The sequence below is a fragment of the Amphiprion ocellaris genome, chromosome 16 (assembly GCF_022539595.1).
Source record: "Amphiprion ocellaris isolate individual 3 ecotype Okinawa chromosome 16, ASM2253959v1, whole genome shotgun sequence".
In the NCBI taxonomy this organism is placed as follows: domain Eukaryota; kingdom Metazoa; phylum Chordata; class Actinopteri; family Pomacentridae; genus Amphiprion; species Amphiprion ocellaris.
The window spans coordinates 24,780,789-24,807,782 of record NC_072781.1 but is presented as its reverse complement, the minus strand read 5'-3'; the positions used below and the strand labels follow the sequence as shown (position 1 = coordinate 24,807,782).

Here is a 26,994-nt window from a genome sequence, read left to right as displayed (position 1 = left end):
AAAGTGTATGTTTTTGCACCTGTGTCTGTAGTGCGTGTGTGTTTGTGTGAAAAAACAGTGGCACATATAGTTCAGCTACAAGTGATTTCTTCAAGTACATTAACACCTTTCTACAGATTCTATCACGTATGTAAAAATATAACAGCATAAAAGTCAACACGACACACACACACATACACTTGCATACAGCCGGAGAGAAGGATGAAAGAAAGGGCTGATGCTGGAGCCATAGAGGAAAGGAAAAGGAAGCAAGCAAGGAAGAAAGGGAGTGTGATCAAGTGAGAAAGAACTAAACTGGGAACAATGAATAGAGAGAGGGAGATGGAGAGAAAAAAGAGAGAGGCGTCAAAGAAAAAGGAAAAAATAAGTGAGCCCAGATGAGCCATACATAGCAACGGAGGCATCAGCCAACTCCCAATCGTCTCTCTGTTTGCTCCCCCGATTTTTTCTTCCCCTCTCTCTCTCTCTCTCTCTCTTTCGCTCTCCATGGTTATCAGCGGTCTTGCTCAGTAGAATATATTTCCCTGGTTGCTAGGCAATCCCATAAAGCGGCGAGAACGAGCAAAGTGTTATAAATAATGTATTTGCATTATCTAATCAGCTGACAACCACCCTCACCCACACAGAGGAGAGTCAGTGAGTGAGTGAGAGTGAGAGAGACGGTGACGGGGGGGCATTTGATAATTGGAACGCAATTAATTCAATGAGCACAAGTCCTCGTCCTTGAGAGTATGCATGCATATGTGAAGCTGTGTATGAATATGCCTCTGTTGGAGAGGAGTAAAAGTAAAGCTTGTGTGTGCGTGTGTGCGCGCGAGCATGTGTGTGTGTGTGTGCGCGCGAGCGTGTGTGTGTGTGTGTGTGTGTGTGTGTGTGTGTGTGTGTGTGTGTGTGTGTGTGTGTGTGTGTGTGTGTGTGTGTGTGTGTGAGAGCAGCTGACTCAGAGCAGGCTCCACTACAGAACAGGAGGGATGAGATGTGGAGGATGTTGGGAGTGGGTCAGATTCGTTGCATACCATCGCTGGAAGCAAGGCTGGGCCGTGTTTCTGGATCAGCTACCCATCAGAACACGCACACACACACACACACACACACACACACACACACACACACACACACACACACACACACACACACCTACCACATGCCACACATATGCACAAGTCAGCCAAACACTTAGCATAACGAGGCGAACAACACAGACAGACAAATATCTCATAGCTGGAATCTGGACTAACATGATAATCAAACAAAACACACGCCTAGCTTAAGAGCATAGACTTACAACAACCAAGAAATTAACCATACATCTTTAGCAAGCTATTACCAACACATACACTCCCAGCATACCATACTCCTATACTGTTTTCCCTCCCTACCACACCCTCATCTGTCTAAAAATACTCCGAAACCAGCAGCTGACCAGAGCTGTGAGTCACTGATCACTGCATTTCTCTGCTTCTCCTTCTCTTACACACTTACTCAAAAACCATGTGGACACGACTGATGCTAATATATAGAGGGGGAGTGAGTAAAGCAGTGTGTGGCGAATAAGGGAAAGATGGTGGCGGTGTGTTATTACGTACCACACCGCAGGGGCTGCGGAGCTTCTCCATTGCTTCCAGTTATGGGTTTCCCTTACTCACATTTCCCTTTCCTCATCTACTGTGGCTACTGTGGAGAGAATTACGACTTCACTCTGCTCTGGTTGGCCTGAGAGAAGCTATACAATGCTGTCTTCAACCTCAAAAAAATCCTTAAGCACTATTATTGCTTGTTCTGCTCTTACAAGAGAGAATTTAGCTGCAGTGGTAAGTTAAAAATGGTTTCAAATCTACCTTGGTTGGTATCTTGGATGATTTAGTAAGCCGTTTCCCCCTGATTGCATACTTTATGTTATTCTAAACTAATTTAACTGCATCCTAGGTCTAGTTTAAGGCACAAACTTGGGAGTGGTATCAATATTCTCATCTGAGTTTTCTGTCAACTACTCCTTTAAGAGGAAAAGCAAATAACTCAAGTAAAACTAATGTGTAAAAAATAAAAATAAACGTGAAATGTTTAAAATATTATAAAATTATTACATCTTTGGGAAATACGCTGCACTGCAATCAAATGCTAAAAATCTTTGTACATTCAGGTTCTTGGGAAAAAAAAAAGGGTAGTAGTCCAATAGCCTCTGCTTAAAATGCACATAGCATAAGTGCTTCCATTCTTTTTTTCTTCTGGAGACTGTAGTCTTTCTCTCTGCCTGTGTTCCTTGTCTATATTTATGCTGCAAGTAGGCCAGAGACCTCACACTAGAGCAAGATATTGTCACATAATGTTACTGCATGCCCATAAAAATTTTTGCCACAGCAGGAGCACATCTTCCATCTTTAGCCATATTAACTCAAAGAATCTGCAAAGCATCATACAGATGTTCAAGGAAAGTACAGTATGTACTTTTGCAGAATAATAGCTCAAGTGTACAAATATCAACCAAGAATATCATCAGAATTTCCCTTTAGGCAGAGCAGAATAAATGGGCCACTGGCACACAAAGTGTCCACAACAGATACAGTATAAAAATAAATGCATGAAGCCAGAGCCACAGAGAAGCAGCAACTGTAGGTTGTATTCTGGCAGGCTGATGCAAGCCACAAATATGGGCAGTGTTCCAAATAAGATGTCCCACACACTGTCCCACTTAGGCTTCATCACAATGCAAGAATGCAGCCACTTACCACACTCCTCCATTAGCATGTCTAATATATAATTCACAACATATAGTGTTCTATATGGCAGATTTTTTGTATTTGGGTCAGTTAGTGCCTACCAAACATGTGCCTTAATCCAAGTGCCTACATATAGTTCACTCAAAAAAAAGCACAAATAGTCCACATGTGTGTCAAATCCATGGAGGAAGGCTGGCATACACAAACACAGTCATGCCTAAACACATGCACATGTGTGCACACATACACTCACACACTCAGACTGAGAACACATCTGTCCTGTAAGAGACCCAGAGTAGGACACTGCCAGCTGGCTTTGTTTCAGCTTTTCACCCCCTGGGATTGGTTCTCCCACAGGCCAAATATGGAAGAGATGCGTACCTCTGTCTAACCCAGTGGGACTGCACTTCGCACACACACGCAGACACACACACCTACACACACACACGCACACACACACACACACACACACACCCAAAAGTGCACAGTAGGAACAAGAGCATTAGCCTTATGTGGTCACAAGATGGCTTGTACTTAAGTGAAAGAGGTATCAACCAGCACATCTATGGTCACTATGGAGACCACAGTCACTGTGTGTGCAAGTGTGTCTGTGAGCGCGGTCGAGTGGTGCGAGTCTTGGATTTAAGGAATATCCCTGTCTGGTCCCTTCACCATGACAACAGAGAAAGTTCAAAGGTCAGAGTAGCTGTGGTTAATCCAGTGGATCATCTGGAAGACAGACTGGGAGAAAGACTGAGTGAGAGTGGGGGTGGAAGTGGGCGAGAGAGGATCTTTATAATGCAGCAGTGAGAGAGAGAGAGAGAGAGACGATCTGCTGGGATGAAAGAAATGTGGGGGAGTCATCAGGAGAGAGAAAATGACTCTTTGAGCTCTATTTTTCATTTGTTGGTTATAGACCAAAAATTTGTTTGTATGTATTTTCCAAAAAATTGAGTTTGTCCACATCAGCTACATCTCACAATATGACAGAGCAACAATGTGATAATTAAGACTGTAATGATCATAGTCCTGATATTGACAGTACAGCATGGCACACAGGGGAAAAAAAGATAAATCATTGTAAGTGTTTGCACGTACATAAGGCTCTTTAAAAGGAACACAGTTATTGCATATGAGGTTCTATTAACAGCAAATAGCAAGCTAGCCTGGACATTTCTGATGAATTGCAAAATAAAAATAAAAATTTTATCAGCTAATGTTTATGTTTCTTCTCAGAAAACGAGAAAGGAACTACACTTAATACGGTATAACTGTGTTTTTTTTTAAGCTAATAGGGCTATATTCTACAAGCTTTTGGAAAAAGAAAAGATTAGTTCACTTCCAAAAGAGTAAACAAGCAACTGGAACTGCTATTGCTGGGTTGTATTGATAGCTACTATCAGCAGTTAAAATCAAGCTTGCCAAAAAATCCTGCTGAACTACAAAAGAAAAACTTAAATCTTATCAGTTAATGCTTATGTTTCTTCTCAGAGGGTCAGAAGGAACTACACTTATTACAGTATAAATTTTGAAGCTACCATAATCAACAGCCATTAAAAAAAATTAAAAGATTTGTTCAGTTTCAAAAGAGTATAGCAACAGGCATTGCTACAAATGTAACGCTAATATTAGCACCCAACAGGAGATTGCCTGCAAGTTTCAGCTAAATTACAACAGAAAAATTCAAACATTAGTAGTTAACATCTATGTTTCTTCTTAGAAAGTCAGAAAGGGACCGAGCTTAATACAGTATAAGAGTTTCTGCATCACTCCTAATGTAATGCTAATATTAGCAGCTAATAGCAAGTTAGTCTAAACCGAAACCTTTGTACTGAATTACAAATCAAAAATGCAAATTGTATCAGTAAACATTTATACTTCCTCTCAAAAAATCAGGCAGGAACTTACACTCAGTATAACAGAGTTTTGAAACTGACATAATCAACAGCCATTAGAAAAAAGAAGAGATGAGATCAGTTTCAAAAGAGTAAACTAGCAACACACACTACCACAAAAATAATGCTAAAATTAGCAGCTAATAGCCACCTAATGTCATACTTTGTGTTAAACTAAACAACAAAACCCGTCAAGAACTGACACTAATGCTGTCTTCTAACTATATGGTATACTTCAGTACATGTGACCAAACCTTTGCATAACTACAAAAAAAAAAAAAATGAATGGAAAATTTGTTCAGGTCCACCAGCAGTACACTTGATTCAGTCTAATGAGGTATTGATTAGGTATTGATCATGCATGCCAGGATACATTAAAGTTGTGGTTAAGAATTACAGATATTCCATCTGATATTGATTGTGGAATCCTTCCAAGGCAAAGACATTATCTTTATGATTTATTCATGAACGTGTTTTGTTTTTTGTGTGTTTCTCAGTGTAAGACTAGGCTGTGCATTTTGGTATTTTCACTAGTCATCCTTCTTTATAATAATCATCAGGAAAGCACAACATTATATAGTATTCGGATAATATTTTAACCACAGCTTTTGTTTTAAATGGATAAGTTACACAAACATGTATAGCAAAGTTAGTAATTCAATATATACTATGCCAGGACTGTTTACTTAACTCAGTGTGAAGAAGTTTTGTGTGTGTGCATGCCTTTGTGTATGTACTGCTCATGAGACTCCAAGTACTGTATTTGTTGTGAAGTTTAATTTGGATTCCTACCCACAAACCTAAACTTAACTAGTCTTTGTGTGTAATGTAATTTTGCAAATCTAAAAAAAAAAAAAAAAAAAAAAAACATGTTTAAAATGTATTTTCATTTGTACATGTTTACTTTCACATTAGTGTCAGTTCACAGCAGTGTGAGGAAGTGTTCGTACCTTTTGTGTGGGTTCTGTGTGAATGTTAAAGACAGCGGGAAGAATCACATTAATGTATTTAATTTTGTACATTTTAGAAAAACATTTAAATTTGTGGGCTGCACAGTGGCTCGGTGCTTAGCACTATCACCTCGCAGCTAGAAGATCCCCTGTTCGCATCCTGGCCTGGACCTGGGATCTTTCTGCATGGAGTTTGCATGTTCTCCCTGTGCATTTGTGGGTTTTCTCCGGGTACTCCGGCTTCCTCCCACAGTCCAAAAACATGCTGAGGTTAATTGATGATTGTAAATTGTCCTTAGTTGTGAATGTGAGTGTGATTGTTTGTCTCTATGTGTATCCCTGTGATAGACTGATGACCTGTCCAGGGTGTCCCCTGCCTTCACCCTAAGTCAGCTGGGATAGACTCCAGCCCCCCACGACCGTAATGAAGATTAAGCAATGTATAAATAGTAGACAGATTGATGTAAATTCGTGACCATTCCCATGCTATGTGAGTCAGTATGACTGAGTGAATACAAGATTGAGCAACTCTGACTTAATTCTGAACTTCTTGCATAACATAAGTTAATGTAATTTCGTGAACTCAAGTAAAGCTCTGGGTATGTGTACATGAATGTGTGTGTGTGCTCACTTGAATGCTAGGGTGCATACATGAGTGTATGCACATGTTCAGCTTTTATATTACGTCACTTTTCATTTAATAGACTCAAGTGAAGCACTTAAAATGTGTTAGTGTATCCATGCATATTGTGTGTGTGCGGCTGTATGTGCATACTGACCACTGTGTTTACGTGTGTGACACTCAACAGAGCACTGTTATATAAGTTCTAATTTAATTTTGCAGCCTCGAAAGCTTTCACTGTCTCTCACCATATGCACCAGTATGCGCTCTCCTGTGGGATGCAGGGCCAGGGCCTCATCATACAGGCCTTTGGCTTCATCCAGTTGGCTCCGGAGCTCGGCCAGGCGACCCCTCTGCAGCAGCACAGAGTGAGAGTTGGGGAAAAGTGAGCTGGCCTCGGATATGCAGAACTGGGCCTCCTTTAGCCGATTGTCCGCCATGAACAACTCCCCTGTAAGAGACGATAGAGAGAGAGAGGCAGGGGGAAGTAGGGAGAGACAGGTGAGAAGGTGGAGAGGATATGAACCAGGGATTTAGAGAAGAGGAGAAAGTATAAGAGAGAGAGAGAAAAAAGAAAGGAGAAAAATACAGGACAGAGAAAGGGAGGGTTGATGGGCGAAAAAGAAAGAGGTCAAGGTGGACAGAGAGGACAGAGAGAAGAGAGGAAAATGGTTAGGAGAGGGAAACAAGGGAAAGAAAGGGACAGAGGAAGAAAAGTTTGGATAACCAGAAAAAAAGAGGAAAAGAATAGTATTAATCCTCTAAATAACGTGACGGTGACAGACTGTGACTTTGAGTTCAGTAGCATCATAGTAAAATGTAAACTGTGCAGCATTCAAATACTGCACTTGGATGGACACACACACAAACATTACGGCAGTGTGAAAGAGAGAGTTGGACCAAAGTAGTGCCTGGGAAGTCATGAAACTCTTGCCTAAATATGGCCATCACATACTAAAGCTGCCTGCCTCCTTTCTTTGCTGCTGCTGAGAGTATGAGGACAAACCCAAGACACAAACACACACACACACACACACACACACACTCAGAATCACGCCCACAAGCACTTTATTCACCAATAAGACCTCGAACATGAAGCTGACCAGAAGACCTGCCCCCTAAGGCTGGAGCAGACCAATGTCTGAACGGGGACGCTGGAGCAGGAAGCTGTCAGTCTTTCTCCTGTGTGGACATTGGGTCAACACCCAGAGAAATCCAGAGAAAGAAACCTTTCAGCCTGAAACACTGACAGCACTGTGAGTGTGTGTGTGTGTGTGTGTGTGTGTGTGTGTGTGTGTGTGTGTGTGTGTGTGTGTGTGTGTGTGTGTGTGTGTGTGTGTGTGTGTGTGTGTTACAGAGAGACATGGAATGAAATGCGATGTGCAAATATACTGAAAGCGCCGTCTGCTCCTGAGCGCAAAGAACCCATGTGTGTGTTTGGTAGCGGATTTTTTGTTTGTTTACCTGTGTCACATAGACGCACAGATGGGAAATACTTAGTGCATGCATGCTACCTCTGTGAGATGAAACAAACCCCCCAAAAAACATTTTCCCAGCCTCAGGGTTCCTTTTCATAGCTTCATTTGGGGGGAGAAGGATTCAGCGAACGGTTATGTAAGGCATTTCCCTGCTCCTCACCTGAGCTCTGAGAAAAAAATCCTATTAGATCAGTGCCTGCATGAATAAAGACTATTTATAGGTTTGCAGGTATGTATATGTGTCATATACTGCTAAATGTGTCCCCTTTAAAGAGCCTTGTGTATGTGCATTTTTTTTCCCTGAGTGGCCAATGAGGATGTGACATTGAGAGAGGAAGTGACCGATGAGAAGAGTAATGCTGGGAAGGAGGGGGTGGGGGGATCGGGCGCAGCTCAAGTTTGGTCTCACACATATAGCTTGACTAGCATGTTCTATTTTGTCTGTTCTCAGCAGAGAAATAGCAAAGTTCAAGGGTTAGCCGTAGAAAATAACCTTCAAAATACACTGGGCCTCAGGGGACACGACCCCTGTTACCACTGTAACACACTGGTATGCTGGTTGCATCACTGCCTTCACTGTATGGATTCCCATTCTCATTCTCATGCCTCATCCACTCCAGCTGAGTGGACGGATGGAGTGTTGTTTGTGTGCAGCATCTCTATATTCCTCTACCTTCATTTCCTGCTAAAGCCTTGCTCTCCTGTGAACTTCCACAGGCAGCTTGAAGGCTGAAGGGTTGGAGGTCATAGCGGTATGCATCACTGGCATTCTGTCCTTTATAGAGCAGCAGCCACATGCATGCGGGTATATTGCACTATCCTACAGAAGGTTTTTGCAGTATTGAGTGAGACTGAAAGATTTGGGTCACTAAGTAATTAGAATTTTACTAGCTTACTCCTGTTTTGAAAAGTCAGAGGTCACAGGAAATTGTTGCAGGAATCCCAGTTCTCATATTACATTATATAATTTAAATATTAACAAGCTTAAAAATTAAATAATTTCATCAAATAAACTGTTCTGCTGCATATACACTGTATATATCTTATGAAAATGGGTTCTCCAGCCTTTCATATATACAGAACCAAATGAATATTCTAAGTGAGTTTCTGTGGCTGCAGTGTTCAAAATTTGATTAAAAAAGTGTGCTCACATTGTACCAAGTGCATAAACACTGTCTCGCTCCCCAGAGAGACTGAAATTTAACTGAGCTTATAAGCAGTACGCTGTGTAAGAAAGTGAGGCTGCACAGCTTTCACAGTAACATTTGTACTGCACACTTTCATTAAAAGGTGCCATCAAAAGTTCTATTTACACAGGTTTGATGTGGATTTTTTTTGGTGAGGTCAGCCCTAATATGGACAGGAAAGTTTTCATCCCTACTGAGGCCATAATTTATAAGATACATTTGAACCGTATGCTTAACCATAAGTATGTCCGATGTAAGGGCAGATTCTTGAGGCAGAGTGCAATAAACGACCACTGGACAGATGAGACAGGGAAAAGTGCAAGTAATAAAAGACCAGCTCAAACAGGCTGACTTGGACTTAAACTATGGAACCATTTGATTAGTACTGCTAGTAGCTTCTATTGGTATATATACCTGAAAACCAATAATACCAATGGCATCAGAGGGTAACTGGGTTAGCAAATTAAACTAAGACTGTAAACGAAGCAAACTGCTTCATTTACAATCTTGCTTGTTTTACCTGCTAAAATCATGTTAGTATTGTCATGTGAGTGTGTTAGAATGCTGACATTAACATTTACCTGAAAGCACCACTGTGCTGTGCTGTTAGATACTTGCATTATAGTGTTCTAAAAACTCACTAAATGAAAAGCTTTTTTTGTCTGAAATCTATGTCTTGTCCACTTAGCACTTGATAATTACACCTGGACCCCAATATTTAACAATTTGAATATTTGTTCATTACTTAGGGATTCAGTTTTCATTGTACTTTTTAACTGCGCTCTTAAAATGTGGGGATATAGCGTCTCAGCTTAGCATCTGAGCTTCACATTCCTCTCACTCACAGCAGTGAACATCCCACTTTAGTTCACACTGGCAGTTAAAGGGAAGACAAAATGCAGAAGACCTCAGCTGTGTGGAAACATTTTAAATTGAGCAATGACACAACATAGGCAGGGTGCCAAATATGCAATTTGAAAGTGGCCTACCAGGGCAGCACAACAAGCATGACAACTCACCTGAATGCTCTAAGTAGTAGGCTATTGTCTGACAGTTTAAAAAGCCAAACCAGCTGGCGAATTTAGCTTAGCTAAAGTCTGTTGTTCAAGCCTATGATGACACTGCTTTATCTGCTGTTTAAACAGTAACTTACCATGGAGAATAGAATAGTTATAATGAAATGTATGGAGTCTGGGGCTAAGGCTGTTATTGGCATTAACCCTTTGATGCATAACATGGGTCAAAAGTGACCCATATTCAATGGAAAATGAGTATCCCTAGACCTATGTTGCGCATCAAAGGGGTAAAACTGTACGGTAGCCAAGGTGAATCCTCATTTATAGCCAAAACTACACAACAGATCCTCCAATAACAGATAACAGATGCCATAGCAGAGTTCACAGTTTCATGTGTGCTGTTTTCATACCAGCCTGCAGCCAAATGCGTTCCAGGGTGGCCCAGATGTAGGTGGGACCTTGGCGACGAATGGAGCTCATGTCTGACACCTCAGACAGCGCTGCTTCCAGACGAGATACTGCAACTGATGTAGGGCTCAATGAACCTGACATGAGAAGGGAAAACAAATACCAAGCGTTAAGACATACATGATTAGAACTTCTTTATTGGACAGAGAGAAATGAAATCCCAGTTGGCAAAATGACTATGCTTTAACACAAAGAATGTTTTAATGTGTTACAGATACTGAATGATGAACACTTGGAAAGAATATAATACAATACAATTCACAGTCCTTCACTGATGATGATTTCACAGCTCATTTGCTCATTTGCCTGGATAACACAAAGCAGAGCCATGCTGAGAATAAAAAAAAACATTTAATTTCTTTTAATTTGCAGAACAAGAAGACATTTCCTGTGGCTAAACATCAAGTGTGCATATCAGTGATCCTGCTAGAACCACAGGTGTAGAGGTGAGTCACATCATCGATATTTAAACAGCACATCTGCTTCCCCAAATGCAAACAGAGTTTTAATCCAGAATAGGTCAAATGCTGTGGGATTTAGACTGACCTACAAATTCACCTTTTTCACTGGTATTTACTCAAGAGAGAGGAGGATTTGTTTGGCTTAAAATAATCAATTCAACATGTTGCAGTACAAATATGCACAGTGGCAGGCTTTTGTCATAAGATCTTAAGGAGCAAGAGAGCAGACCAGTAGAGGTGTCCTGGAAATCAGGCAGGGTGAGATGGATGGAGGGTTTCCTGTGTCCAGGGCTGACCTCTGCCCTCTCAGCCATCGGTATACTGCTGCTGTCATCTGTCTCACTGTAACACACGGCGGTGAGGACAAACACAGGGAGCAAATAGTTTTAGATGTATTCATCATTGCCATTATCAGCTTCATAAGGTTCCACCAGTGACTGAGTTTAAAGAGCTTAAATAAATGTAGGTTTATTAAGTCAGCTGGGATAGCTGTCTAGAATGAGAGAAAGTCATGACTTGATGAAACTGTCAGTGCCATTCTTACAAATGTCAGCTGACCTAAGAGTTATTTTTTCTATTCTGAGAAATTTGATTCTTACCCTTAATGTAAATGCCAGGCTGACGGCTTCTTAATGTTAATGAATAAACTCATACTAATGTCAGCTGTGGCTCAGATGGAAGACAGAGTTGTACACTAATTGCAAAGTGGCAGTTCAATCCCTGGCCCCTCCATTCAGTATCCCTAGGCAACATACAAAACCCAGAGAGTAACCAATGGCACCAGTTCAGCAGACCATGTGTGTATGAACAGATAAAATAAGATAGCATATTGTAAAGCACTTTGTAGAAATGATTTAAGGTTAAACCATGGTGTATTCAGTAAATGAGGACCAGTTATTATTGTCTGAGTACATTTTATTTAGTGACTTAAAGTTCCTTTAGAGATGTCAGAAATAGGTAAATTCAGGTATCCAGTCAGCTTTTTGTTGAACATTTTACCTCCATCATGGTCCGAACTCATTGACGGACATCATCTACAGATACATCAGATGCATCCGTCACACAAACATTTCTGGACCATGAACTGTACTGTGATGGCAGTTACCTGTCACTCAAAGTGTCCATACCCTTATTTATGCATAACTTTGAGCCTTAATACATAAAAACTCACACCCTGTATAGCTGTTATTAAAGAGGAAACTAGCTATAGAGACGAAAACCATTTTTTGCACCAAGCTGTAAACACGTTTGGTTCTGCTGTAAAGTTGGACATCATTTTGGACCTGGACTGTATATAAAAGATGTATGTAGCCACTATGAAATCATCCACTGGTTTGTGGGCTATTGTTTTTAAGCCTTGATTCCCATCATTTTCTCACAGATTTCTTTGTAATCTGAGTTGTTTTTTGCGACCAGAGAAGTTGTCTTCTGCTAGCTGTTTGAAAGAATGCAGGTTTAAGGCATTTTTGCATTGACTTCACTACATTTATCTTTTATATGTAGTCTGTATTTTGTTATGAACCTCAAGTAGCCATTCAAGGAAGTACAGTATTTGGCACTTCCTTTTTGGATTCACCTTTCAGTCATAGAGATTCCTATCTGCTTTGTGTCTGTGCTGCTTGTAACTCATGTACTTGAGCAGGAATTCAGTTCAGATAAAGAGGGTGTACATCCTTTACTCAGAGAATGGCAGTAATGATCAGACCTGTTCAGACAGGTAATTTTGGTAACAGAAAAGAGAGAAGAAGAGCAGTGAAAAAGAGTAAATAAAACAAAACAAAATCTAAATTCCACGCAAGGTTTTATCGCTAATTTAATTGTTCTATCTGACCCCATTTAAAATTGCATGAATGTTGATATTTCATGTTCAGATTGCCTTGTTCCCCATCTCCTGTTATTACGATGGGGAACGCAAAATGTCAGTTGTGTTATCAAAAATGTGAAAAGGTCAACATCTCAAAACTACTCATGATCACAGGTAGAACCTTGCAATTCCATGCAAACCACATATCAGAAAAGCATTAATGCATGAACACCCATACACACCCTATAGGTTTGCATAAGTGCAGCAGAAAAAGCCTCCCCCTCCCAGCTTCATTATGCACAGAGATATAGAAAACGCTGCAGCACTGAGGTATTGCACATCCTACAGCACATGATAAGGTTCAGGCATATGGGCTCTGTAAAGCATCTTGAGACAATCTGAATTGTAATTGGAGCTATGTAAATAAAATTGAATTGAACTGATAAGCAAAGTAGTACAAATACATGTCACATGTACACACTCACCTGGAACGGCTGACTTCATAGCGGGTTTGCCAGCATTGCAACATCTCTTCACAGGTCTGCAGGGCTGCAGCTGGACCAGACAGGGCCTCTTCAAGCTTCACCTTTGTGAACAGCAAACTGGACCAGGAAACACACACAAATAGTTTATTTTTGTTTAAATTCACACACCCTTTTCATGTTTTATGACCATGCCTATGTACCCATATTATACACTGAGGTGGACTGTTTTTATCCCCATACAGAAACTGAGTAAATTAACGTAAAACAGTGGATAGTTGCAACAAACCTTGTCAAACCAGTTTTTATTTGCACTGATCACATTAGCTATGAGCATACAACAAATGCTTGAAGGAAAGTAGGAAACCAAGTACACAGAGAATGCAAACAGTAAGAAAACAATTGTAGATTTGCAAGAAAAGTGGATCTCAAATGACTTGATCAGGAGAAACGCCCAGCCATCATCCCATGCAGCAGACCAGGCTCATCTGGTTATACAAATAAAAAATAAAAATGTACATGTGCGTACACAGTCATGTCCATGTATGTGTGTTTGCACGACTGCAGTAGCTGGAGAAAGTCTTTAGAAAAACATCTTGCGGATGCATGTGAACTGATGTACACAGGGATCAATAAAAACAGAGAGAGGGTAAAGATAGTCATCAACAGCAAGCTCTAAGAGTGTGTGTGTGTGTGTGTGAGAGAGTGTGTGTGTGTGGGTGATGTGTGTGCACGCTGTGGTGTGTTGAGAGTTTGATGAGTAGAGGCTGTAGAGTGTTTCCGCTCGGCCCTTTTAGTTGAAGACAACTGGTTAAGTGATGTGGGAGTCTCTGATGTGAGTGTGTGTGTGTGTGTGTGTGTGTGTGTGTGTGTGTGTGTGTGTGTGTGTGTGTGTGTGTGTGTGTGTGTGTGTGTGTGTGTGTGTGTGTGTGTGTGTGTGTGTGTGTGTGCGCATTTGTGTGTAGTAATTGCCAGAAGGGGCTCTCAGAGGACGCAGTCTGTCATAGGCATCACTCATCCATGAGTGTGAGGAGAGAGAGAGAGAGAGAGAGAGAGAGAGAGAGAGAGAGAGAGAGAGAGAGAGAGAGAGAGAGAGAGAGAGAGAGAGAGAGAGAGAGAGAGAGAGAGAGAGAGAGAGAGAGAGAGAGAGAGAGAGAGAGAGAGAGAGAGAGAGAGAGAGAGAGAGAGAGAGAGAGAGAGAGACTATGGTGTTGGCCACATCTGATGGCCGCCTGCCTAGCTGTCCACTGTCTCCCCGCTGTTGAAAGCTCCTCCAATTATTCTGTGCTCTCCTGTCAGGAGGTGGGGAGTGGGGTGGGGGCCGAGGGAAAGAGGGAAGGAGAAAAGGAAGGATGAAGAGATGGATGCAGTGATGGAGGGAGGGTGAGGATCAATAGCAGAGTGAGACAAGCTTGTGTCAGGGGAGAAAACTCTTGTTGAAATGCTCCTCGTTACTGACTCACGGGTCGGTGGACGATGGGGGGAGGGTGTTTGTGTGTGTTTGTGTGGAGAAGATGGAGGGATTTTTGAAAAGATAAAAAGGGGAAAGTGTATGTGTGTGGGAGGAAGGGGGTTGGATTTACTGACGTGTAGATGACAAGTGCTGCCGAGGGATGCTGTGTTAAGGATACGGCTGCCAGTAGGAGTCCACCAGAGTGTGTTCCTGTGTGACGGTGTGTATGTCTAGGCTTCCCATTACCAGTGTGACAAAGCGTTTAGAAGCGCTGTGATGGTGTGAACCCAACCAAGTGTTGCAATATGACGGAGTGTATGAAAGTGGGCGTGTATCATGGGTACAAGTAACTGACTTTCTGTGTGTAACCTGCATGTGTGACATGAAAAACCTCCTCAACTGAGTTTACTAGTAAAAGCTGGTACTCATATAATAGCAATGTCCCAAATAATATATGGGTCATTCCAGAATTGGAGGACATTTGGGCTTCAAATTTTTTTAAATACATACCTTCTCTTTTACAATTTTCTGCTACATATTCATCAATAATAGGTAAGAAAATATCATAGGCTTGATTGGCTCAGCTTCCACATCAATGGTACCATTTTTATCACGTTTTATTTGTTGCTTGCTATCCCTACTCTAATCACAGTAACAGGGTTGCTAATCCATGCTAATGTTAGCTTTTTCTCAGGAGTAGAAACTAGATATTTAGCTAGATGTTACTGCTGACCAAGAGGACAAACTTACTGATAGAAAAAGTAAACAAAAAAGTAAAAATCATTTGTCTTATCTTGATAATATGCATAACAGGGTTGCTGTGGGACACACGTTTCATGCATAATAGTTATTTTTTAAAAATATGTTGATTTATAAAAATGTTCCCACAATAATAAGAATAATTATATTTATAAAAACAATACAAAATTTCAATTTCATTTTAACTGCTTTATTTGAGATTCAATTTGGTCATCGGGGGGTGGGACAAGAGAAAAATGGCATTTTAGGGGGAACTCCAGACTTATTTGGTTTTTTAAAAATATTTTCAAATATTCTTTTCTGCTAGTTTTTTTTAGATTTAGTCTCAGGACTAGTGAATTTACACAACAACTGCATGTTTTAGTATTTTGTACATGGATTATTTGAAATTTGATCGGTTGGACATAAAATGTCCTCCTTTTCTGTAATGTCCCGTAGGTTGTACTTATACAAATACAAATAAGGTCCACATTTGCAAAATTTCACTGTACTTAAAATGCATACAGTTTCTCAAACTTGGGTGTGGGGTCTTCCTGGGAGGACAGCAAGACCCTGCAGGGGGATCATGGATGACCAGGGGGGAGGAAGTTGAGGAGGCCTAATATTGCATGAATAGAATTGACGTGTTAAGATAAATAAATAAATACGCTCTGATGATGTAGCAAGGCTATCCTGCAAACTTGAACCTCTTGTTTAATTTCAGTAAAATTCTACTTCTTGCATTAGCAGTAGCTGATTGGTAGTACTGTTACTGATAGACAAAGATGAAACATGTTCATGCCAGGTTGTGATATGAAGGGGCCAAATTTTCTGCTGCTTTAAGAACTTACATGCCATTTATGTGCATAGTAGTTCAGGATCATTTTTGTATTTGTAAGTCGAGCTTCTGTATATGCAGCCTTTTCTGTTCACATGAATGTTTGCCTGATGACGACCTTATAGGATGAGACGAAGTAAATATTCTGGGTGAGTTTTAGCGGCCCTGACGTAACAAAAATTTAATATGTACTCTCTTCACAGAGTTTCACTGAGCTGCAACAGAAAAAATATGCAGGAAGATTTCAGTTTGGATTAGCAGCAAACAGCATCGACAGTGATATCTTGTCATTGTGTCCATATGGTGTTTTTTATATGTTAGATGTGAGCATTTCCACCTTGTAACTGAGGTGTACAGATGAGAGTCTCAGAAACACAGACCTTCAGGGGTTTCATAGTAACACACCGAGGACGCCTCAGGAGACCTGCACGGCAGCCAACAAGAGAACAACAAAGGGTGAAGAGGCTCTATTATTAAGGATTGATGTGCTGTTTAGGAGCAAGGGAGGGACAGTGCATAGAGTTTATTCATGAACTTAGCCTTTTTGTTATGTGCTATCTTGGCAGTTTGCATTCAATGCATTTAAGAGAGACTATTCGACATTCTACTACTTGTTACATTCAACTTACTTACTACCATTGATGTGTTTCTTCACAACAGGATCATATAAAGTCTGCTACTCAAATAACATGTTTAAGTGTACAGTATCTGTTTAAAAGCTTGGCAGGAAAGAGAAGCATTATTCCCTTTGAGCCACTGGAAGGCTTCAGCACAGTGTTAGCTTTCATAGACGGTATCATCAAACATCATCATGATTATCGAATATAAAATAAAAACAAAGTAAAACAAATAGAGGATGACAGCAAACATTACTGACTGGCAGCAAATTAGAAAATTAGGGAATGTCCTACTAAAACATGATGAGTTACACTTCAAACTGTAAAAAATTAAGAATAAAGCTCACTCTCTAATAATAGCCAATTAATTCAAATCATGTATTCACACCACCACGAGTTTTAATAAAAATTAATAAGTCATCCAATGATTGAGTCTTTTCCACCTTGTTATTCACTGCTCCATCACAGTCAGTGTTTTCCCTCGCAGCTTCAGCAAGATAGATTTCATCAAGATTACAACGCTCAAAACTATACATCAGATTAAAAAGGCTGTCATTTTGAGCCTTCTGGGAATGAGCCTGGTGTGTGCAGAGTGTAGCGTTAGAGGACGGATGGCAGCGAGTAGTGTAGTTCAGAGTAAATGCTCGGCGGTGGCCTGGTAAGAGCAGAGTGCCAGCGTAAACTCCATATAAAAATAGCTAATAACGTTCCCTTGAAAAAGTGGCACATCTACAGTATTACTCATTCTGCACTCCCACAGATCAGAGTGTGTATTCTCCACAGGCACATGTGCATGTGTGTGCACGTACACAAGAGCACATGCACATCACACTTGTTTATGCACACGCACACACACACACACACACACACATACACACACACACACACATGCATAGAGACCCTACACACATACAGCACATGCATAGAGATTAACGCACGAGTTTGTGCAGACGTGCTTGTTTTGCGTAGCAGAGCATACAGTAAGCCATGCATGCATGTACACGCTAACACACATTTGTGCAGATGCATACACATGCACAAACACACTTCCTCACGCTGCAACATCCCGTTAGATGAATGCAGAATCAAAGGCTGGGATTAATCATTCTCTTTAGTGAAAACTGTGAGACCACAATCACTCTCTCTCCCACCTCCCCTCTCTCACACTCACAACCCTCCCCCTCTCTCCCTCTCTTGCCTGAGCTCTCTCAATCTGTAGCAGAATCCCATTTCACATTGAAATGCATGCCTGTTTACTGAGTGATTAAAATTTCAAAGAAAAGGGAGAAATGGAGACGGCGAGATAAAAAAGAAAGTGAGAGGCAAGGAAAGAAAGAGAGGGTGAGAAAGAAAGAGAGAGCGGAAGAGATGGAGAGAGAGAAAGGCAGAAGCCGGGGGTTGAGGATGTGGGAGAAAAAGGAGGAAGAAGAAATTCGGTATGCTACAGCGAGCTGACAGTTTGCTGTGGTGCAGAGAGGCAGCGGCTAACAAGAATCACACACATGCATGCACACACACGCAGTGACACACAAACATGCATGTGCAAGATTACGATCTTGTACACACGTTCAGATCCCCCCCACCCCCACAACACACAAGAACATGCACACGGCTGCTGCGGAATGCCCAGCTCTATGCATGATGCGAGCTTTGATCTCTGATGCTCGCTCACACATTCAAAGCAAATGATATTCAATGAGCTTGTTACTGAGAAAACACCTCCTTTCACTACCTCTCTCTCCCCCTATCTATCTCTCTGTGTCGATCTCTTATCCTCTGACTCTGAGATCAGAAACTCCAGCAGGTGCTGAGGGTACTGATACATTCTGGGTAGTTTCAGCCCCATCTTCGTGAGTATATTGGGTTATGCTTTGCAGTAATATTGTTTATAATTAAAGGTTTCAATCAAGTATTCCCTTCTTGATCACAATTTCAATGCTACATTGTTTGTAGTGCATAGTCGTTTTTTTCCTCTTGGAATATTCCCCTTTTATCTACATGGAAGCAAACATACGGCGGTGTTGTTTCTACACAAATATGCAGCACATTTACTTTAATTTCTGTGACAGTTTTAGGTATAACGTTCATTCTGTTTCAATTTGACTTCGCAACAGAAAGTTGAATCACCTTAAAGGCTTCTTTGACATGCATGTGTTGTAGAGGTGTGAGAGATGTGCATTTAAATACAACATAGTGAAATAACAGTCTCATCTGCACAGATTTTTAGTTAAATCTTTAAAAAATTTGAAAAAAAGCAAAAGCAATTCCTGCTTTACACAAACAAACCACTACACAGCCAGCATGTTAGAACCTAGTTACACAAATAGGGGAAACTGGACTAGAGCAGGAGAATGACATGCAGTTAGGGTCTGCCTATGGCAAGTTGTAATATACACCACCGTTCAAAATGTTGAGATCACCCAGACAATTTCATGTTTTCCGTGAAAATTCACATTTTTATTTATGTGCTAAAAAATTGCACAAGGGTTTTCTAATCATCAATGAGCCTTTCAACATCATTAGCTAACACAATGTAGCATTAGAACAGAAGAGTGATGGTTGCTGGAAATGTTCCTCTGTATCTCTATGGAGATATTCCATTAAAAATCAGCCGTTTCCAGCTAGAATAGTCATTTACCGCATTAATAATGTCTAGACTGTATTTCTGATTCATTTAATGATATCTTCATTGAAAAAAAATACTTTTCTTTCAAAAATAAGGACATTTCTAAGTGACCCCAAACTTTTGACCGGTAGTGTAGATACATGTTTAAAGTAGAAACCGATTCTAAAGAAGAATAATGACACGAAAACTCCAACCTGAAAGCCAGTTCCCTAAATTTGAGTCAGAAATTTAAACTGTTTTTAGAGAGTCATGAGTCATTGTAGTTTTAAGGTGGAAAATGCTAAGCCATAATGTTGACAGCTAATTTACAGCACCTGAATAACACCAAATGGACATTTAAACAAGGTAAAAAAAAAAAAAAAAAACCAACAACTTTATTTTCACAGAAGAGAGCCGCTGCCTCGATAGTCAGTTGGCAAAGATTCGGGCAACATTTTCAAACTTGTCATAGTGTCATAGATTCAGCTTTGGGTTGCAAAAGCTGCATTAATAGCTGATGGCTAATGTGTTGGCAAACAAAAAAGCAGACATATAGTAATGTTGATAATAGTTGTGTTTCTGGCCAATGGCTGAACATTCACTCTTTTTTTGGCTCTGTTTTTGGTCTTCACCCAACTCCAGGAGATATATGGCCCTTCAGCTGCTGAACATACCAGTTTGTCTACCAACTGGTTGCTAATATTGTCTTTCAGTGAAAAAGGCAAGGCGTTTTTAATAATAGGACTTAATCTGAAAATAGCTGCCTCTAAAACAGGCTTGATGAGACTGGTAGGAGGGAAGAGATTAAGCAGTGCATCAGTTGCTAGTAAAATCCTAATAATGATGTGAAAGACGCTGAAACACTGTGTATAAAAGATGGACGTAGACTGTGTAGTATATGAGAACATGGTCCTATTCTCACTTAATCTGTTACCTCAGTAAACATTTTCCGGACGAGTTTATGGTCTCAATTGCTAATTTTGAGTATTTCCAATGCAGCACGGTAAATTATAGCCTTGCTTCTAGTAAAATAGACAATAAGCACAATCATTTTAGGCCAATGCTATGTTGTAAATTGACAGATTGTTGTATCACTGTGTGTAGAATTGACTTCTCAGTCTGATCCACTATTTGCTCGTTTTTTCAAGTTTGAAAAAAGCAAGTTGGGAATGGCCATATCCCACGCTTCAAAACAGTAGCACACAAAATAATCAGTGATGAGTGGCTACACCCATCTTTTATATTCAGTCTGTGTGATGAGATCACTATGAGATTCATTCTGACTTCAAAACAGTGTGATGTTAATGTAAACAAATTTATCAGTGCACTGCAACGTCATCCCTATAATTCAGTCTATGCTAGCAGTTTATCAGTGTGTTGTCTCATGAATGCCTATTAGGAGCTGTGATGCTACCATGTTTATTTGCTTAAGCATTATGGACCAGCTTATGCTGCAGCACACTAGACATTGTTTTTATTACACTGCCACTATCAAACCAGTACTCCTCAACATTTGTGTAATGAATGAATGATTTTTGTTAGTTACTGGTCCCAGGTTGGATTTGTTCTGGGATGAATAGAGCTATGTTAATATTTAATACCTGTGCAGATCTCCACTGTATGTCCATCTCTCTAGCAACGTATTAGTTAAGTACAAATATGTCAGTAAAATATGAAGTAAATAATAGCACAGATCAATAAATCTTACAGGTGATTATACAGCTAATGCACCTCTCATAAGATTTCATTTGAACTCAGCTATTCCATTCAGTAAACTACTAATACATAGAATTGTATCTCTCTTTCTTAGTCTCTGACTCAATGTCTCTCTACCGATCCATAACAACAGTTTGGAAACAACAACTGATGCTGCCTGCTCCACCAATATGACCTCATGGTTACCGAGGCGATGGGGATTCCTGGCGCAGAGAGCGATGTGATTGGTTGAGCCCGGAAAAGAGCTCTTAAATGGGTCAAAGCAGTCAAGTGTCTCTATGGAGGAGGTGTGTGTGTGTGTCTAAGTGTGCGATTGTGCATCTAGACAGAGAGAGAACAGATTCCTGTTCCAACTGTACATACAGTACTGATCAGTAAAGCTTGTGTAATTATAAAACCATCATCTTTCCTGCATCAACCCCTCTGACTCTGTGTTTCCATCTTCCTGTCAGGCTCTTATGTCCTTCCTTCCCTTCGTTGTTTCATCAAATTTCTTGTTTTTCTGCATTTCCTCTCCCTCTTGATGTATGGATGCACCCCATCTGTCTGAGCTGAGACCATGGAGGCCAACACTGACCCCAAATGGCTGCATTATGAAATGCTTTATCGGGCTTTGAAATAGAGACAAAAACACTTCAGAAAGATGATGCAACATGCTTCCATATTATCGCCAGTGTGAAATAATTGGCCTTGATTGTTACTGTTGTCTACATCTTATACAACAGCGCTTCCTCCACAGCTACTGACTATGTTTTCAGTGCTTTTGCTGCAGATGACTGAATAGAATCATGTCTATGAGGTAACAGGAGGAAGAAAAGAGAATTATGACCCTTATACTGCTGTTGACCTGCTCACAATAATTTTATTTCAAGCTTGTTTCTAATGAGAAATTTCAGTGATTAACAACTTTACTGCTTTAGATCTTTTTAGTATTTGGCACATATGTTTCCATTTTCCATATTCATTTTATTCATCGATAAAAGCATGTGCCTACTGTGCAGTAATATGACAAGTAACCTGTGCAGTTCTAAATATTAGAATAGGTATGGCTTGCTTTAAAGGCAAACTAGTTAATGCACGGTTTGAGACACCAACCCACAACCAAAAGGTCACAGGTTCAAGCCCTAAACCTGTGATGTGTCCTTTATTGTACCAAAGCTGTGCCTGCCCCAAATGTTCAGACTTGAAATGTTCAAATGTGTTTTTATGTGCTTTAACCTGCTTAGCAGAGCTGGCAGGTGGGTTTAGCAGTTAGGATGCCTCGGTTCTGTCAGGAAAGCAGGACTAGGGCTTGGGTCAGAGCTGCAGTGTTAAAAGGGTAAGGGTGTATGAGGGGCATAGGTACCGCAATGCAGGCTTCCACTCCAGCACGTCTAAATAAGGCGTCAAGTGTGTGTGTGTTTGTGTGTGCTTGGCCTCTGACATAGTGGAGCTGAGACACCCTATCCCTACGGAGAGGACTGGTGTTAGGACAGGACAGGGCCTTGCTGCACCACTTACTAGAGCTACTCTTACGCACGCACACACACACACAGTCACACATAAAAAAACACCATACAAAGTATCACAAGCACAGCAATCGATTGCCTTATCCTAAATTCACCAACAGTTCCACCAACATTTTCTGATGCGTGTGTGTGAGTGGGATGGTGTAGTGGGTTTTACTTGAAGTTGTCGGGGTGCTGGCTGAGGGCCAGGCCCAGGGTGTCCAGCGCATGACGATGGTGTTTCTGGGCACTCAGCAGTAGGATCAGCAGGTGGAGGGAGTGTAAGTCATCCCCACGGAGAGATAAAGCTGCCTGCAGGGGCTCCATGGCTGCTGATACCTGCCAAATATAAACTTGTTTTTAGTTCCAACATATAATATGGTGTTTTTAATAAAGAATGTCGGCTGTTGATGACAAAAAACAACATCTTTCTCATTTGTGTGCTTATACCTGGCGAACAAGGGCCAGCTGCAGAGCCAGGTACATAGCAATCTGAGCATCCTGAGGGTCTAATGAATGAGCTCTGTGGAGGAAAGACAAATGGCCCTTCATATTGTGTCAGCAAAGGTTACAATAGTAGGAGAGGAAACTTTTTTAATTGCTGCATGTGTCATAAACTCAGAAACCCTGGATGCTAGCAGGACAAAAGTTGTCTCTGAAGCATTTCTTTAGTTTTTACAACCCAACAGTAGCACTAGTGGCTTTGTGAGGCTGGACTGTAACAGAAAATACAGTGTTGTTGTAATATCAGCATGACAACAATAATATTAGTCAGCGGATTAATGTTAGTAAGTATGATGCATCACCATCTTGGTTTGTCTTGTTAGCATTTGCCCATTAGCAGTACACCTAAAGCGCGGTTGTTTTCAAGCATTTATTGGTCAACAATAGGAAGACAGCGTGTAAAGGAGAAAGAAAGAATTAGGACCCACTTGTTCAAAGCTTGCAGTGCTTTTCTGTTGAATTCATTCCGATCTGCTTTCAGAGTAGCTGCAGAGAGAACAAGATCGAGCTGAAATCAGTTAGCTTTGTATATTTTTGACATTTTGTGTTTATTTTAATTTTCTTCTGATTACTATTACTTCTCTACACGTTTGCATCATCCCATTTGCTCCTGTTAAACTGCAGATTTCCCCACTGTGGGATTATTAAAGGTTTATATTCTCATCTTATCCTAAACAGTTGTATAAAATACAAGCATCAACAGACTATATCTAAATGGCAAACAAGGTTGTTTGTCATTCCTTTTCCAAGATGACACATGTTTATCACACAGGTATAGTTTTTTTTGATATGGAGCAGTTAATACAGTTAGAAAGAAATACTTTTTCAAAAATTTAGTAAAACTATATAAAGTTGGATTAAGAAATTTTCAGCAAGAAAGCAAGTATCAGTGTTTTCTAAAGGGTTGAACTGTGCCTTTATGATCTGTTTAGCCCAAGGTAACTAAAGTATAGAAAAAGAATGTGGCCATAGTTAAAGTAAAATTTAGCGCTGACTGTTGTTAGGAGACAGGATTTAAACTGTGTCCTTCTTAAGAGGTTGTATGGCCAGATCTTTGGAAGACAACAGTCACTACTTACATCACCATAAGATACTGCTTATCAGAAAATATATTTCCTTTTGAGGCATTTAAACAAATGGTAAATGCTGTCATTCTTCGTCCAGAGGGTCTTCTCAGAATACTGTTGATCCTTACCATCGGTGGCCTGTAGACTGCAGCAGAGACCCAGAGCCAGGTAGGCCCTGGGCAGAAACTCTCCTGCTTCCTCCCCCATAGACACCACACTTTGGGCCAGAGCCTCTGCCTCCTCATACTGCACACAAACACACATAAGTGAATTAATATCATCTCTGGAGGATGCCAGCTTAATTGTATATACAGTATTGTGCAAATGTAAGGTGAGGATTATTTACAAAAAAATGCTTTGAAGAGCTTTTTATGCACTAATTAACTTTGAACAACATGCAGTAAAGAGAAAAAACATCAGATCAGTATTTAGTGAAAGGATCTGTTGCCTTTAAAATACAGCCAGTTCTCCTTGGTACACTTGTTTTTCAAGGTACTTGGCAGGTAGGGTGTTCCAGCACCTTGGAGAACTTTCTTCTATGGGTTTAGGCTGTCTCTGTGTCTTCAGCCTCTTAATGTAATGACTGAATGACTCCATGATGTTGAGATCAGGGCTTTGTGGGGGCCAGACTATGTTGTATTTGACTCCATTCACTCCTTACTCTTTCTGTGACTGAAGATAGGTATGGCAGTGACTCTATGTTTGGGGTCAATCAGAGGCTTCCTTCATGACTGTGATGGAAAACAACCTAAACATTAATGTTTCTGCACAATACTGTACTTCAACGAGTAGGCAAAATGCAAACCACAAAAATCCAGTTAGATAATGAACCCAATAATCTATAACATAAAAATAATGCAACATGAGCAGGACTGGCAACGTCCTCTCATACACCAGAAGCTTGTGTCTCTGTGCGGCAAATATGGCTGAGGTGCAGCAGGGAATGGAGTACTGATGGCAGAGCCTGGTGAGAGTTTAGTGTGAGGAGAGTCTGAACAGATTCAGCTGAAGGACGGCGCAGAGTTTGGCGAAGGACACACACACACACACACACACACACACACACACACACACACACACACACACACACACGCTCACCCACACACACAGCAGTAGACTGCAGGCGGTGTGTGGCTGAGGCGAGCCGAGGTGCTCTGAGCGGAGGAAAAAGTGTGTCACTCCGTGTGAGGTATGGCTGGTGGCGGGTGGGCGGGCAGGTGGGTAGGTGGGCGTTGGGGGGTAAAGCCTTTGACAGCATGCCAGCTCAACAGCAAGCCAACTGCTATGACACCCTCCCTCCTCTTCATCTCCTCTTCCTTCTCCCCTCATCCTCCTTCTCCGTTCTCTCTGTCTCTCTTTCTCTGAATCCAGCCCTTGCTAGCTCAAAGCCTGCGCACAATAGCCAGTCATTTAAACACACAGCCCATCCATGCACATCTTAGGAGGATTATGAGTTTTTTTTTATTTACTTCCTTCCTTGAATGGTGTGAAAGAACATGTCGCTGCTGTCAGGTGCAAACCTTACATCTTTATAACTGCTCTTTATGAATTCCGAAAAGCAGCTTGACTTTCAGATCGCCAATCAGTCAGTTTGTGGTGATTTCATGCATTAAGAGAAGGTTTTTATGTGCCTAACTATTGAAAAGACCACTATGAAAGCCTGAAAAAATATGAGCAAATTACCACGAAGTTGTGATCTGCTCTGTGGACTAGTGGTAGGACAGAAAAGAAAAAAAAAAAAAATGTTGCTTGCTAGATAACAGTCCAGACTGTCCAGTGGAGCTGATGGTGGATAACGGTGGCCCATTTATGTAATGCCACACTGCACTATGGCTATAGTGTCCCATTGTGATTAAAGCTGTAAGCTCCTTAGTGTCTCCGGCCTGCCATGATCTCCAGCCACTGACAGATGTGCTCCCTCCATTCGCCACTGTTGGTTCCTCTCTTCTAATCTCTGACCCCTTTCTCTCCATCTCTGTCTAACTCGCTCGCAGCCAAACCAATTCTCTCTCTCACTCCACACTAAATACCACTGTTTATGTGACTTTCTCCCCCTTTCCTAGATCATGAACAGCATGAGTATCCAAGCTGGCAGGGGTTCACGGCCATGTGAATCTGCCCGAGCGACCTCTGTGTCAATCTGCAAACATTAGTGACACGGTGATGTTATGCTATGTCTTCCTCTGTACACACACTGCATGTAAACACACACCATGTACAATAAATACTCCAGAAGCCTTCAGTCTGTGCATTACACAATTTCAATTTATAGCTTATCATCTTATAAGCGCTAGCTAACTCTGAGGGGGCTAAATGAAAATGTTAACGTACATGGATTACTTGTCTGTGATACTATGATCACATGCTCGAACATTTATTACATCTTGTTATGTCCAGATGGAAAATCTGTATTTGTTACTACGTCTGTAATCCTGTGAAATGCGAACCTTATATACAGCTGTATGTAAAGGTTTGTACTTCTCTGGGCAAAATACATTTTTTAAAACATTTTTTAAGTGAAATAAATAAAGCAAGCAAAAAAAAAAATTAACCTTTAAAAAAGTCATTTTCTGGTCATTGATTACAGTATAGTTCTGTCCTCTCTGCAAGGATCTCTGGCTGTGGAACTAAATGTTTCTTAACTGCAGTTACTGGCCACCAACCTCCCAAAACATTCACTGCTCTCTCATGAATTGTTTGATCTCTCTCTCTTATGACTTGTTATACAAAAGTATTTTTTCTGATATATATTACCAAATGCCATTCATGCTTATGTCTCTAAAACAAAGCCATTCGTTTCAGAGATATATCAAGGAGGCTTCTACAATTTTCCTTACATGTAGAGATCTGAGGAGAAGCTAACTTGTCATTTCCAGTTTGTACATTGCT

At 40.8% G+C, this 26,994-nt stretch overlaps 1 protein-coding gene across 1 annotated transcript in view; it reads right to left on the bottom strand.

Moving 5' to 3' along the window:
• The window catches only part of ttc7a (tetratricopeptide repeat domain 7A), a 64,831-nt gene that overhangs the window by 10,944 nt on the left and 26,893 nt on the right, over positions 1-26,994 (bottom strand). Inside the window, exons 13-20 of the mRNA XM_035951983.2 lie at positions 24,234-24,351; positions 23,467-23,524; positions 22,985-23,057; positions 22,713-22,873; positions 13,084-13,200; positions 11,024-11,136; positions 10,276-10,410; positions 6,433-6,635 (exon numbers count right to left, since the gene is read on the bottom strand). Of these exons, the coding sequence (XP_035807876.2) occupies positions 6,433-6,635; positions 10,276-10,410; positions 11,024-11,136; positions 13,084-13,200; positions 22,713-22,873; positions 22,985-23,057; positions 23,467-23,524; positions 24,234-24,351 (978 nt within the window). The remainder of the gene's footprint in view (positions 1-6,432; positions 6,636-10,275; positions 10,411-11,023; positions 11,137-13,083; positions 13,201-22,712; positions 22,874-22,984; positions 23,058-23,466; positions 23,525-24,233; positions 24,352-26,994) is intronic.